Raw genomic sequence first — 13,172 nt, forward strand, 5'->3', positions numbered from 1 at the left:
GGAAGATAAAAGGTCAAGTTTGACTTGACTTTATGCCACCTCATTGGTGAGTTGGCATTGATGTGGACCAATGATGTTACTCCGCATCATCATGGGTGCCACCTCATGGAAGTTACAAAGCCATTTTCTTTAATAGCTTTACATTAATTGCACTTAATGTAATTTTTGGGAGTTACACTTTGAAAGTGGTCGACCACTTTTGAATGGGAATGGAATTGATTTTCCTCATTCAAGTGCATTATTCCTTCTTCTTCCTCTTGGAGCTCTCTCCCTCTCCCTCTCCTCCTCAACTTGGCCGAACCACACATAGGTGCTAGCACACCTCTTTGTGTGTTTTTCTCCACCTACGAGTCCGTGTGGATACTTCTAGAGGAGTATCTATCTTGATACTCTTGAGATCCGGCATTTTGAACGAGCGGGATACGCAAAGGGCACGCATCGAAGGTATAACTCTTTTCATGTAGATCTAGGAGTAGATCTAAGTAGAAACTCGTACTCGTAATTTTTGTTTTGAAATCTTTTCTTCGCACGAGATCCGTTGGCTAGGATGATTCGGGGTTTCCGCGACGCGAAAACGCGGTTTTCGCGGCCCGAAAAATCCAACATATATCGGCCAAATGATTTGGAAAAATAATATCCATTTGATTTTTGAATATGAAAAATATATATGATATTAGCATTTGATTCCAAATAAATTTGAATTCGAGCTGAAGTAAACCATTTCTTAGAATTTTAATTAAGCAAAATCTAACTAGCTTAAGCAAGATTTGAGCATGACACAAAACTAAGCCAGTATATTAAAGAATATTAAAATTAAAAGGATAGGAATAAAAGAAGATTGTTTATTTTTGTCATCATTATTAATGTCATTTGTTAAAATAATATCACATGTTTTAAAAAATATATTAAAATAACACCCATCTTATTCATATATATTTATCTGCTTTTATTAAGACGGTAAAGTTAGATAAAAAATTTCATTTTTTTATCATTAAAAAAACATTTATGTTTATTTATTAATAAAACATATATAAAATAAATAAATTTGAATACTATTTTTTTTCCTTTCATAATTGAGATGTCCACCGATTAATTTTGAAAATGATCCATTTAATTTTACTAGGCAAATTAAGAAGCGCTCACATACGTCTACCCAAGCAATCAGTGTTTTTAAAGTTATCTTATTGGAAAAAAAAATTCCTATATTACATCATGTAATTCGACTATTACATATTTGATTAACTACTAGAAATATCTAATTGTTGCACCTTTGCCCAAAGTAAATTTAAAGAAATATTATTTATGAAATCTAAATTTAAAAAATAGATAGAATATTATTATACAAAGAAGGAAACAACACCTCTCAACCTCTAATGTGGAAGAAGAGGAAGAGCGATAGAGATCATGTGGAATAACAAGACAAAGATGCACAAAAGAAGAGCAAACAAGAGAAAGGAGAAGAAGAGAAAGAAGAAGAGTTACCGTGGTTCGGCAACGTGCCTACTCCACAAAAAAGGTCAAATTTTATTAGAATTCTATCTACACAAGAGAATCACATCCAATGATTCTTGTGATTGTCGTTGTACAATAGGTTTACAATGAGCCCTATAAATAGTGCATAAACCCTAGATTTGGTAAAATCGTAACATAATTTTATTAAGAAAAATCACAACAAAATTATGTTATAAAAAACCGTAATAGAATTCTGTTATATAAAATCGTAACAGAATTTTATTACGAAAATTCTTAACAGATTTTTCTTCCATAGCATCCATCGCATTGGCCTTCATCCAAATATGAGTCACCCGTCAACAATCTCCACCTTGACGAATATTCACTCATTCGAAGAACACGAGTATCTGAATAAAACTCCATTTGGATTTTTGGGTCTAGGCTTCCTTTAACATCTAGAGATATGAATTAAGTTCAAGTAATGCTTGAACTTCTCTGCGGTCAATGGATTTGTTAGTATGTCTGCAGCATTGTCTGTAGTGTGAACCTTCACAAGTTGAATATCCCTGGAAGCAATCAATCTTTGATCTTGTGAAACCTCACATCAATGTGCTTGGTTCTTGCATGATATACCTGATTCTTCGCTAAATAGATAGCACTCTGACTATCGCATAACAACTTGACTCCACCTTGCTGAACATCCAGTTCTCTGACCAACCCTATAAGCTATAAAGATTCCTTTGCTGCTTTAGCTACTGCCATGTACTCCGACTTCATAGTAGATAATACAACAATAGATTGTATAATACATTTTCAACAAATAGGTCCTCCTGTCACAGTGAACATGTATCCTATAGTAGACCTCCTGTTATCTAATTCTCCTGCATAATCCGCATCTACGTACCCAGCAACTGAAGGATCTTCCGGTTGTCTACTAAATATAATGTCATAATAAGTTGTATTTCTCAAGTATCTGAAAATTCACTTGACATCATCCCAATGTGGTCGACCAGGATTTGACATCTCTTGGATCTCGTGATCTATCTTTGGACAATGGAAGTGATGCGCCAAGGGTGTGTTCACGGACTTTGCATTCTTCATGTTAAACCTATCCAGCACCTTCTCCACATAGTTACGTTGAGACAACCATAATCTCCCTGTAGCTCTATCCCTATGAATTCCCATCCCAAGAATCTTCTTGGTCTCTCCCAAATCTTTCATGTCAAATTTCTTGCTCAGTAGTCTCTTTAATTTGTCAACCTCTTTCATCTTTTTCGCAACAATGAACATGTCATCTACGTATAGTAGTAAGAAAACCAGTGATTCATCTTCAAGGCTCTTCACATATATGCAGCAGTCATACTCACATCTCCTATATCCGTTTTGAATCATGTATGAATCAAAACGCTTATACCATTACCTAGGAGATTATTTCAATCCATGAACCGATTTCTTCAACTTGCAAACCAATCGCTCTTGTCCGGGCTGACTAAATCCCTCAAGTCGTGATATAAAAATCTGCTCCTCTAAATTTCTATAAAGAAATGTCGTCTTCACATCCATTTGCTTCAGCTGTAAATCGGGATGTGCCACCAAAGCCAATACCACTCTAATTGACATATGTCTTACCACAAGAGAGAAAAATTTTTAATAGTCAATCTTTTTCTTTGTGAATACCCCTTTTCTACCAACAGAGCCTTGAACTTCACTTTTTCTCCCTCTGACATTGTTTCTTTCTTCGTAAATATCCACTTGCATCCTATAGCTTTCTCTCCTTTAGAAAGTTTCACTAGATCCCACATTTAGTTCTTATGCAATGGCTTCATCTCCTCTTCCATAACACCCGTCCACCTATCCTTCTCAGAGCTGTGGATTGCCTCCTGAAAAGATGTAGGGTCTCCGTTGCTAGTGATAATTGCATAAGATACCAAGTCTTTGAATCCGTATTTGGTGGGTGGTTTTATGACTCATCTTCTATATCCGTTTTGAATCATGTATAAATCAAAACGCTTATACCATTACCTAGGAGATTATTTCAATCCATGAACCGATTTCTTCAACTTGCAAACCAACCGCTCTTGTCCGGGCTGACTAAATCCCTCAGGTCGTGACATAAAAATCTGCTCCTCTAAATTTCTATAAAGAAATGTCGTCTTCACATCCATTTGCTTCAGCTGTAAATCGGGATGTGCCACCAAAGCCAATACCACTCTAATTGACATATGTCTTACCACTAGAGAGAAAATTTTTTAATAGTCAATCTTTTTCTTTGTGAATACCCCTTTTCTACCAACAGAGCCTTGAACTTCACTTTTTCTCCCTCTGACATTGTTTCTTTCTTTGTAAATATCCACTTGCACCCTATAGCTTTCTCTCCTTTAGAAAGTTTCACTAGATCCCACGTTTGGTTCTTATGCAATGACTCCATCTCCTCTGCCATAGCACCCGCCTTCTCAGAGCTGTGGATTGCCTCTTGAAAAGATGTAGGGTCTCCGTTGCTAGTGATAAGTGCATAAGATACCAAGTCTTTGAATCCGTATTTGGTGGGTGGTTTTATGACTCATCTCGTTATACCACCAGCTATAGTGTGATACTCCGTGTGCTCTGAGTTAGAATCATCAGAGTCATGAGTCTCTAGCTCCACCTGCATAACATCTTTCTCCATGTTGCTCTGTGGTGTCTTCTTTCCTTCTTCCTGAGTACGCTATAGCATAGATTTCTCGTTAAACACCACATCTCTGTTGATCACCACCTTGTTTGCCTTAGGATCTCAAAGTTTGAAGCCTTTAACTCTTTTCTGATACCCCAGAAAAATGCACTGCTTTGACTTCACATCCAGATTTAATCTTTCCTCACTAAATATGTACATATAGGTTGAACATCCAAAAACTTGAAGATGAGAGTAATCTACTTGATTCTCTGTCCATACTTCCTATGATACTTTACCTTCTACTACTTCCCTTGGTGATATATTAATAAGATAACATGTCATGTTAATTGCTTCCGCTCAGAAATTCTTTGCAAGCCCTTCATTCAACCTGAGACATCTTGCCTTCTCAATGATTGCCCTGTTCAATCTTTCCTCCATCCCATTCTGCTGAGGTGTCCTGTGAACTGAGAAATGCCTCATTATCCCATGCTACTCACAAAATTCCTGAAACTTTAAATCTGTGTACTCAGTCCCATTATCTGACCTAACGTATTTGATCTTTTTTCTGGTCTAGTTTTCCACTTTAATTTTTTACAGTTTAAACTTTATAAAAGTTTTCGACTTGTGACGCATAAAGTCTACCCAGACCTTTCGTGAGAAATCATCAGTAAAATTCATAAAATACAAGTGCCCTCCACGTGATGCTACACTGGCTGGTCCCCAGAGATCCATATGTACGTACTCCAGAATTCCCTCAGTCTTATTTGTTGCCATCTTGAATTGCACTTTGCTCTGTTTCCTAAGAACACAGAATTTGTAGAATTCCATCTTGTACGTCTTGACACCCTTTAACAAATCTCTCTTGTGAAGTTCTAGCGTTTCATGTTCACCCATATGTCCTAGCCGCATATGCCACAAGACAGTACTGTCTGATTCAGACTCCACTGAGGCGACTCCACCTACAATTGTAGTTCCTATCAACTTGTAGATGTGTCCTACTACCTTTTATCCTTTCATTATAGTCAAAGCTCCCTTGCTGACCTTCATTACCCCGCTCACTGATTTATAATTGCAACCAATGTCATCTAGTATGCCTAGTGAGATCAAGTTCTTCCTTAGCTCTCATATATATTCGACATCACACAGGGTTCTGATCACACCATCAAACATCTTGATTCTGGCGTTCCCTATACCGATGATTGTATGATGCATCATTTCCTATTAACACTGAACAGAATCCACTGCCCTATATGTGTCAAACCACTCCTTGTTTGAAGTCATATGATATGAATATATAGAGTCTAAGATCCATGCATCTATCAGCTGTTCTAAACTCGACATAACTGATATCATATCTCCATCACCGCTCTCTGAATTTTCCTCTTTAATTATATTTACAGACTTTGCCAAACTATCTTTGTTCTCTACAACATGTTTCTTTATCTTTGGATAATTTCTCTTAATATGACCTTTGCCTCTACACTTGTAGCACACGATCACCTTTTCCCTTCTTGACTTAGAATGAGTCTTGTTGTTGTTGTTAGATTCATGCCGAGATTTTCTCCTACCATGCTCTTGGTTGCTATTTACCACAAGTCCTTCTCCCTGAGAAACTTCATTGCTTGTTTTCTTCCTTTGGTGAAAATCTAGCAATGCACCTATGATCTCCTCCAATTTAATAGTTTCTTTACCCCAAATCAATGTAGTAAGCAAATTCTCGTACATAGGAGATGAAGGTAGAGAATTCAATAACATCAGCGCCTTGTCTTCATCTTCGATCTTCACATCAAGCCGCTTTAGATCACTTACAATCTGATTGAATATGTTGATGTCTTGATTCAGATCAGTTCGTTCTGTCATCTTCAGGTTAAATAATTTCTGCTTGAGATATAGCTTATTTGTCATTGACTTTAACATGTATCGATTTTCCAAATTTTGTCAAACTATCACCAGTGACTCATCGTCCATAACATGGTACATCACATCACCGTATGACAAAGTCTAAGTCTGATTGTTGCCACTACCTTCGCTTGAAGTTCTTCCCAATATGACATCTCTATGCTTTCCTGTTTCCTTTTTCCTAACACCTTCACCATGTCTTGTTGCACAAACAAGTCCTTGACTCTTCTCTTCCATAATCCAAAGTTTCCGGTTCCGTCAAACTTCACTATATCAAACTTCGCAGAAGTCATCCTCGATATGTTGAAGAAATCTGCCAAAAACTGTAACTCTGATACCAATTGTTGTGCAAAGAAGGGGCAACATCTTTCAACCTCTAACGTGGAAGAAGAGGAAGAGAGATAAAGATCACACAGAGCAACAAGACAAAGACACACCAAAGGAGAGCAAACACGAGCAAGGAGAAGAAGAAGAGTTACCGTAGTTCGGCGATGTGCCTACTCCATAAAAAAGGCTGAAGCTTTATTAGAATTCTCTTTACACAAGAGAATCACATTCAATGATTCTTGTGATTATTGTTGTACAATAAGTTTACAATGATCCCAATAAATAGTGCATAAACCCCAAACCCGGTAAAATCATAATAGAATTTTGTTATGAAAAATCGCAATAAAATTCTGTTATGAAAAATCGTAACAGAATTCTGTTATATAAAATCGTAACAGAATTTTATTAAGAAAAATCTTAATATATTTTTCTTCCATAGCATCTATCACATTAGTTTTCATCCAAATATGAGACACCAGTTAACAATTATCATAAAAGATTTTTCTATATAAAATATAATATTTAAGATAAAATTTTTAGTTAGGAAATTTGGCACGAATGCCCTAAGATTTTTAATAAATAAATTTAAACTTAATAACTAAATAAATAAATAAATTTGAATATAATTAAATTTACTTTAACTCAGTTATTTAAACACCCCTAAATTGTCTTGGGCTACGATGACACGGCAAGATGTTTAGGTTGTCACCTACGTACACATGATTTGATCTTCAATTATGACGTATTTATAATAATTTTTTTCTCTAAATGGGACACGCAACCAAAGGATGTTGTGCTCTTGGGCTACCCCGTGCACTTTCCGATTTACTTTGATAACCGATGGAAAAATTTTATAGGACCGGATCGATGACTCCAGGACTAGTCAATGAAATTAACTAGCTTTATCAATTTTTTTTACACGCCTAATTCTTATATTAATTTTGGTAAAAATTACTAGGAATATTTTTTTTATCAAACAAAATATAAAACAAATATATTAGAAATTAATGCAGTAGAACAACTGATAGAATTACATTTTTTTTTTAAACTAATGAGCACATAAATCCACACAAATAATCTTTGCTCAAGAAAATTTATTTAGTTGGATAGTTGTTGGTTCTTTAATTTCTTCTAACTTGTTCAATACCTTTTAAATTTCTAGGTATCTAACTTGCGTCGAATTAGCCCCGGAGTTATACAGCTCGGTCCCAACTCCCCCCACATTAGATAAATTAGGTATCTAACATGCGCCGACAATCTTGGAAGCTCTAACTTGTTCAACACCGTTTCGCGCCATGATAAATTATCAAGTATTAAATTCTTTAGATGATTGTTAGATGCATAGGATACAATAGTACAGTAGTGTTAAAGAGTTACAAAAATCAAATCAACTCATTTTGCTTTGTTACAGAACCAAACATAGCACGCCACAGGAGAAGTCATGTCATGGCTCATAATGTTTCTTTCATTTGCCTCATCCAGCTGGGCCCAATTGACAGGTGCCCATGCTGGTCTGAGCTAGTCAGGTTAAAAATAATTAATTATTACCTTGAGAAAGAGGGCCATTAATAGGGATGTGGAACAACATTGAATTCAATTGTTAGATTAAGCTTTGATGTTCAATTAGTTAAAAGGTGGTAAATTTATTATAATAAAATAATGATTAATTTTTAATGGATATACTTTTTAATCATTTGGTTTATCTTTTTTCATATAATTTATAGATGGACTGTGAGATACATTTAAGATAAGTATAATTATCTTTTATTATAATTATTATATCTAATTTTTTATTCATCTGCTTTGACATATACAATCTTGGCCATTAACCAAATCACATATCTCTTTTTTTTTAACAAAAGATAATTATGAGAGTAGTTAGATAACCTGAAATAGTATTTGTAATTTTTAGGAATCGAACTATGCTTCACTTGTGGTAAGTTCTGTCTGATAACTGTCAACTTAGTTAACACCCGCAAAAGCTTCTTACTCTTCATGCGGATATCGGGGAAGGATTCATTGTACATAACTTTACTCTACTTTTTGAAAGAAACTGTTTCCATGATTCAAACCCGTGACCTTTTAATCACATGGTAATAATTTTACCGTTGCGCCAAGATTCCCCTTCATTTGAGAAATTTATAGATTTTTTTTTAAAAATAAAATATTTTTAGGGCACGTCAATTTAATCATTTTAGATGAAAGTCGATTAAATTATAAATTAGTCTTTTTTTTTTTTTTTTTTTTTTTTTAATGAGGGTATTCTAAATTTGCCATTGAACTCGAACCGGATCAAATCGATCAACCAAACATGATGTGCATCTCATGCACGATGCATGATCCTTTCTTATGTCTAGCCATCCCTCTCGGCTTGATCTACTAGCCAAGTTGACCTTGGTCCGATATGGTCTACTTCTTTATGGCTTTATCAAACAGACATGACCCAGGTTTAAGCTAATTCACAGCCAAACCTAACAACCACCATTAAACCTACTTGCCACCCTTATTACACCTTACTAAAATATTTAAGAAATGGATTTTTTAAAGATAAAAAGTGTCATTTTGTAAGGAAAAAAAAAAATCTTATTTTCAGTGTTGTGTCATAAATACTTTCGAATCAATTCCGGCATTATCATATCATAAGCTATGATTTTTTAAAATATACAATTCTTTTTACAAATAATATTGGTCAATCTGATATTAATTTATAAAAATAAAAAAAACAAAAATATATCTTTTAAAAATAAAATTTTAAAATTATTATAAAATATTTTTAAAAAGTAAAAAGGCCAAATTTAATACAAAATCTACAAATTTAAAAGTAAATTATTATTTTTTAAGAAAGAAGTGAAATATAAAATAGAAATAATAATAATTTTGATAAAAAAAATTTATCATATAGCAATTTTATTCGAAATTACTATAAGACAATTATATAATTATTTTCTATTTAAATTTTTAATTTAAATGCTCATATAATTAAAAAAATATTATATAATCAAAATCATTGCTTTTTAAATTTAAATAGATAAGTGTACTTTGGAAGCTCATCTATGCTTTATAATTTCTAGGCTCTGCCATTGCGAGTCTGCCCAACTCGATTAGGTTAGTCCATTCAACTCACTTAACTGGTTCGATCCATTCAAGCTCGACTAGTCTGTTGGATTCATTAGTGGCCAAAGACAGGTAGATACACGGATCGGTAACAAGTTAAAGTGCCAATTTAGACTCAATTAAAGATCAAAATGAAGAACAATGTCGATCGATTCAGAGCTTGTGCCCATGCAAGTGCTTGGCCCATCGCCGGGCCATGAGAGGGTCGAAGTAATCCCAACCCTCGCCGCAGCCACTTCCTCTTCCTCCTCCTCCTCCGATCACGGCCCGTTCACCGTCGTTATCTTCTCTTCTTCTAGTCTTCTCCCCTATCTCCGCCGCCGCCGCCGCCGCCACCACAACCACCTCCCCTGTTCTAACCGCCTGATCAGCCCCCAACGCTTCCACGTAGCTGTACCCGACGGTGGTGAACCCGCAGTCCGCCACCCAATCCAGGGGGATCCTCCTCTCCTCTCCGCCTCTCATGTCGCCCAACCGCACCACCCCCTCGCCGACCCTCACCTGCGCATCCATCACCGCGCCTCCGACCAATCGACCCAGCAGCTCCTCCAGCTCGTGCATCACGAACCCGGATCGGAACCCGAAGCCGAACCCGACGTGGAATCTGTACACCGGGATGGGCGCCTGCGACAGGTCCCTGCATACGTAGCTCCGCGTTGGGTGGTCGGAGAGGTGGAGAATGCAGGACAGCGGGTTGCGGTGCCGCCTTTCCTCCAGTATCTTCGCCGCCTTGAGCAGGCCCTCGGCGGGCTCGGCCTCGCCCAGGTAGAAGAGGCGGTCGATCGCCGCCAGCGCCGCGCGCTTTCCCTGCGCCGTCATGCGGCGCAGCGGTAGGGCGCGCGTGGCGGCGGTCGAGTGGGTGACGATCGCCAGGCGATCCGCCGGCCGCGTCCAGAACACCACCAGCGCCATGGCCTGCCTGAGCAGCCTCAAGTGCGGGCCGTTGGGGCTCGCCACCAGGACGAGGTCGATCGGCGGCTGAGGCGCAAGCTTCACGGAGAGATAGGCGGCGGTCCTCCTGCTCCCCGCGAGCAGCGGCGACGCGCTACGCCGTGCCTCCCTACGGCAGAAGTGGTGCTGCAATGCCGGCAGCGGCATTAGAGGAGGAGAAAGAGAAGAAAAGCACGGCGAGACGACAAGCCCGAAGTGGAGGCGAGTGCGGTCGGCGGCGCGGAGGTCGACGGGGTCATCGTCGTCATATCGGGTGGAACGGAGAAAAGAGAGGCGATTCACGCGCGAGGAGGCGATGGAGTGGTCGAGGATGCGAAGGACGGGGTCGGCGGTGGCAGCGCAGGACTCGCGAGGGAGCTGCGACCAGTGGGCACGGCAGATGGGGCAGGTGACGCTGCCGTGGCGGACATTGGAAGCGATACAGGGGAAGTGGAAAGCATGACCACACTGCCCGGTAAAGATCGCCTGGCCGCTACCCTCGCCGTCACCTCCTCCGGCGACGGCGAGAAACTCCAAGCATATCGCACAAAAATTCTGCAATATTCAAAAACACTTCTTTAATCCAAAAGCCTGGAACCAAAAAAGGCAAAGTGCGATCGAATTACCTTCGCTGCAACTTCTTTTGGCTCTGCTACCTCCACTTTCACTTTACCATCTTTGTTTTTGGGAGTAGAACTTGATATCTGAAGTCCATTATGAAACACAAACAGAGATAAGAATTACAGTAAGGAAGGAAGAAGAAGCAGCAGCTTACAGTTTGGAAGAGAAGCTGGTCGTCGTGGACGTTGCAGAAGGAAGCGCAAGAAATTCGCCTCAACGTAGACGATCCTCCACCCATTCTCCTCTCTTCCTGCAGAGCTGCAACGGAGCCACACTGCGACTACTTCCTGCTTTATCTCTTCTCTTCTCTTCTCTTCCGACAGGAGGAGGTCCACTTTGGCTGGTCTACAGACTGCAGTTCTGCTCCACTGATTCTGTCGATGTGTTAAAGCGATTCTTTATTATACATGAATTGGAGTAAATGCCTAAAGAGACAAGATGTGTGTGTTCTCTTTAATTAACGTGGTTCGACAGTCAAAGCTCTGGTCAAGCATCATCACTTTACTTTATCTGAAGAGATCCAGAAACAGATGCACAAAGGGGAAGGTACGTACGTTAAGTGAGATGCAGTGTAGTGGTTCGGCTTGGTTGGAAATTGTGTGACTCAAGATGAAGAGTGTACAGATGAGGAGAAGGAGGAGAAGGAGAAACTTGTGATTTGGGATAGCAGCAAGCAGTGACTGCTTGATCTGTTTCTTGTCACATTCACTGCTCACTAGGCACTGCAAACAAAATCAGCTAACCCACCATTTCCTTTTGGACGGCTCTTTATGTCCTCTCCGCTGTGTTTTGGAGGGTCAAAAGCGAAGAAACTAAAAGAAAAAGAGGAAGAAAAGTGTAGTTTCGTTGTCACGCCGGGCAAATTCTGCATTACGAGATCCTTGTTGAACATTTCTGTGTATTATTTATGAAGCAGCCAAATCCGGGGAAAACCAATTTCAACGTCTTCGAATGTTGACAGTAACAGGACACAAACTCTGTGACAGGACCAAACTTGTTGGAATTATGAGTTCGGTTACTAAGTCATCTTGTCATATAAACTTGGAAAAATAATGACTGGTCTCTTTATAACTTGGGATTTGAATCTTTTATAGTAGAGATAAATATCTTCCTAATGCGTAAAAAATTATTACAATAATTAATAGTCATTTATAATTTATCTTTTCTTTAGTCTAAAATGAATTAAAAGAGGCGTTAGGTCGTCTTCCCTAACTTAAACGGCCGATGACTCATGTTTAACTCTATTCATACATAAAGCTATGGGTAATTTTTTAATGATAATAAAATAACTGACGGTCTTTTCCCAAAGTGGCTCCCCATCCAAATCAAGGGAAAATCAAATTCAATGTCTTCAAATGTTGATAGTAACAGGACAGACACTCTATGGCAGGACCAAACTGATTGGAATTGAGAGTTCGGTTACTAAGTTATCTTGTTAAATAAACTTGAAGAATAATGACTCGTCTCTTCAGAATAGTCTAGTGATTAGCATTATCAACTTGAGATTTAGGATTTGAATCTTAGTATAGTCGATGATGTAGCGATAAGAAGAGCCTATCTAGCGCAAGTCAATTGTCATGTTGAAGGAAAGTCAAAGAAGTCAACGCGTAAGGGTAAGCAAGGTACAATCAGTGTGGGTGCCTCGGCTGATCGGAGGGATTACTGTTCAGTCGGCCAGACGTCAGCAACCGATACTCTAATTAATCGACCCGCCGAATGGGTCAGGAGCCCGTGCCGAACAGGCTTGTAATACGAGTCGATCGGGGCATCTGATCGGCTCTGGGTACGGCGTTGACATTGTACTCATAAACGGATCGTCCGACCGACGCAATGAATAACACTACGCAGGAGAGAAAGACAATTAATAAGGGGAAGAAAAAGTAAAGGGGAACACGACATCTGTTAATAAATGCGTAGAAGACAAGATAAAGATGCCTTCGATTTATCATTAAACCACACCATTAAATAAGGAAAGACGAAAGGTCATCTAGAAAGGTATAAAAAGGGTCTATGGGTATGAGGAACAGGCAAGAAAAATATTTCTGAGTTTTACGATTCTCCACTTTCTTACTCTCTTCCCTTGTTCTAACTTGAGTGTCGGAGGGACAGGCAAGAAGGTCTAGTGCCTCGCCATAACCTGGAAGCTAACTTTTGAATTGAATATTTAATTAACAAACTG

The 13,172-nt window shown here is 38.7% G+C and overlaps 1 protein-coding gene across 1 annotated transcript; it reads right to left on the reverse strand.

Annotated features, from left to right (window-relative positions):
- Positions 1-9,531: 9,531 nt before the first annotated feature.
- LOC122033542 (E3 ubiquitin-protein ligase WAV3-like) lies at positions 9,532-11,363 on the reverse strand. Its single transcript, XM_042592584.1, has 3 exons — positions 11,148-11,363; positions 10,999-11,076; positions 9,532-10,927 (listed from the first exon to the last, which is right to left on the reverse strand). The coding sequence occupies exons 1-3, from the start codon at positions 11,229-11,231 to the stop codon at positions 9,596-9,598; spliced, it is 1,494 nt and encodes a 497-aa protein (XP_042448518.1). The 5' UTR covers positions 11,232-11,363; the 3' UTR covers positions 9,532-9,595.
- Between the last annotated feature and the right edge of the window lie 1,809 nt (positions 11,364-13,172).

Source organism: Zingiber officinale, chromosome 11B, assembly GCF_018446385.1.
Source record: "Zingiber officinale cultivar Zhangliang chromosome 11B, Zo_v1.1, whole genome shotgun sequence".
Lineage (NCBI taxonomy): Eukaryota > Viridiplantae > Streptophyta > Magnoliopsida > Zingiberales > Zingiberaceae > Zingiber > Zingiber officinale.

Bases quoted from the DNA above. Each gene is read 5' to 3' on its own strand.
- LOC122033542 (XM_042592584.1), bottom strand. From the start codon at position 11,231: ATGGGTGGAGGATCGTCTACGTTGAGGCGAATTTCTTGCGCTTCCTTC. The intron at 11,077-11,147 runs GTAAGCTGCTGC...AATGGACTTCAG, and splicing joins ACCAGCTTCTCTTCCAAACT to ATATCAAGTTCTACTCCCAA. The intron at 10,928-10,998 runs GTAATTCGATCG...TGAATATTGCAG, and splicing joins CAAAAGAAGTTGCAGCGAAG to AATTTTTGTGCGATATGCTT.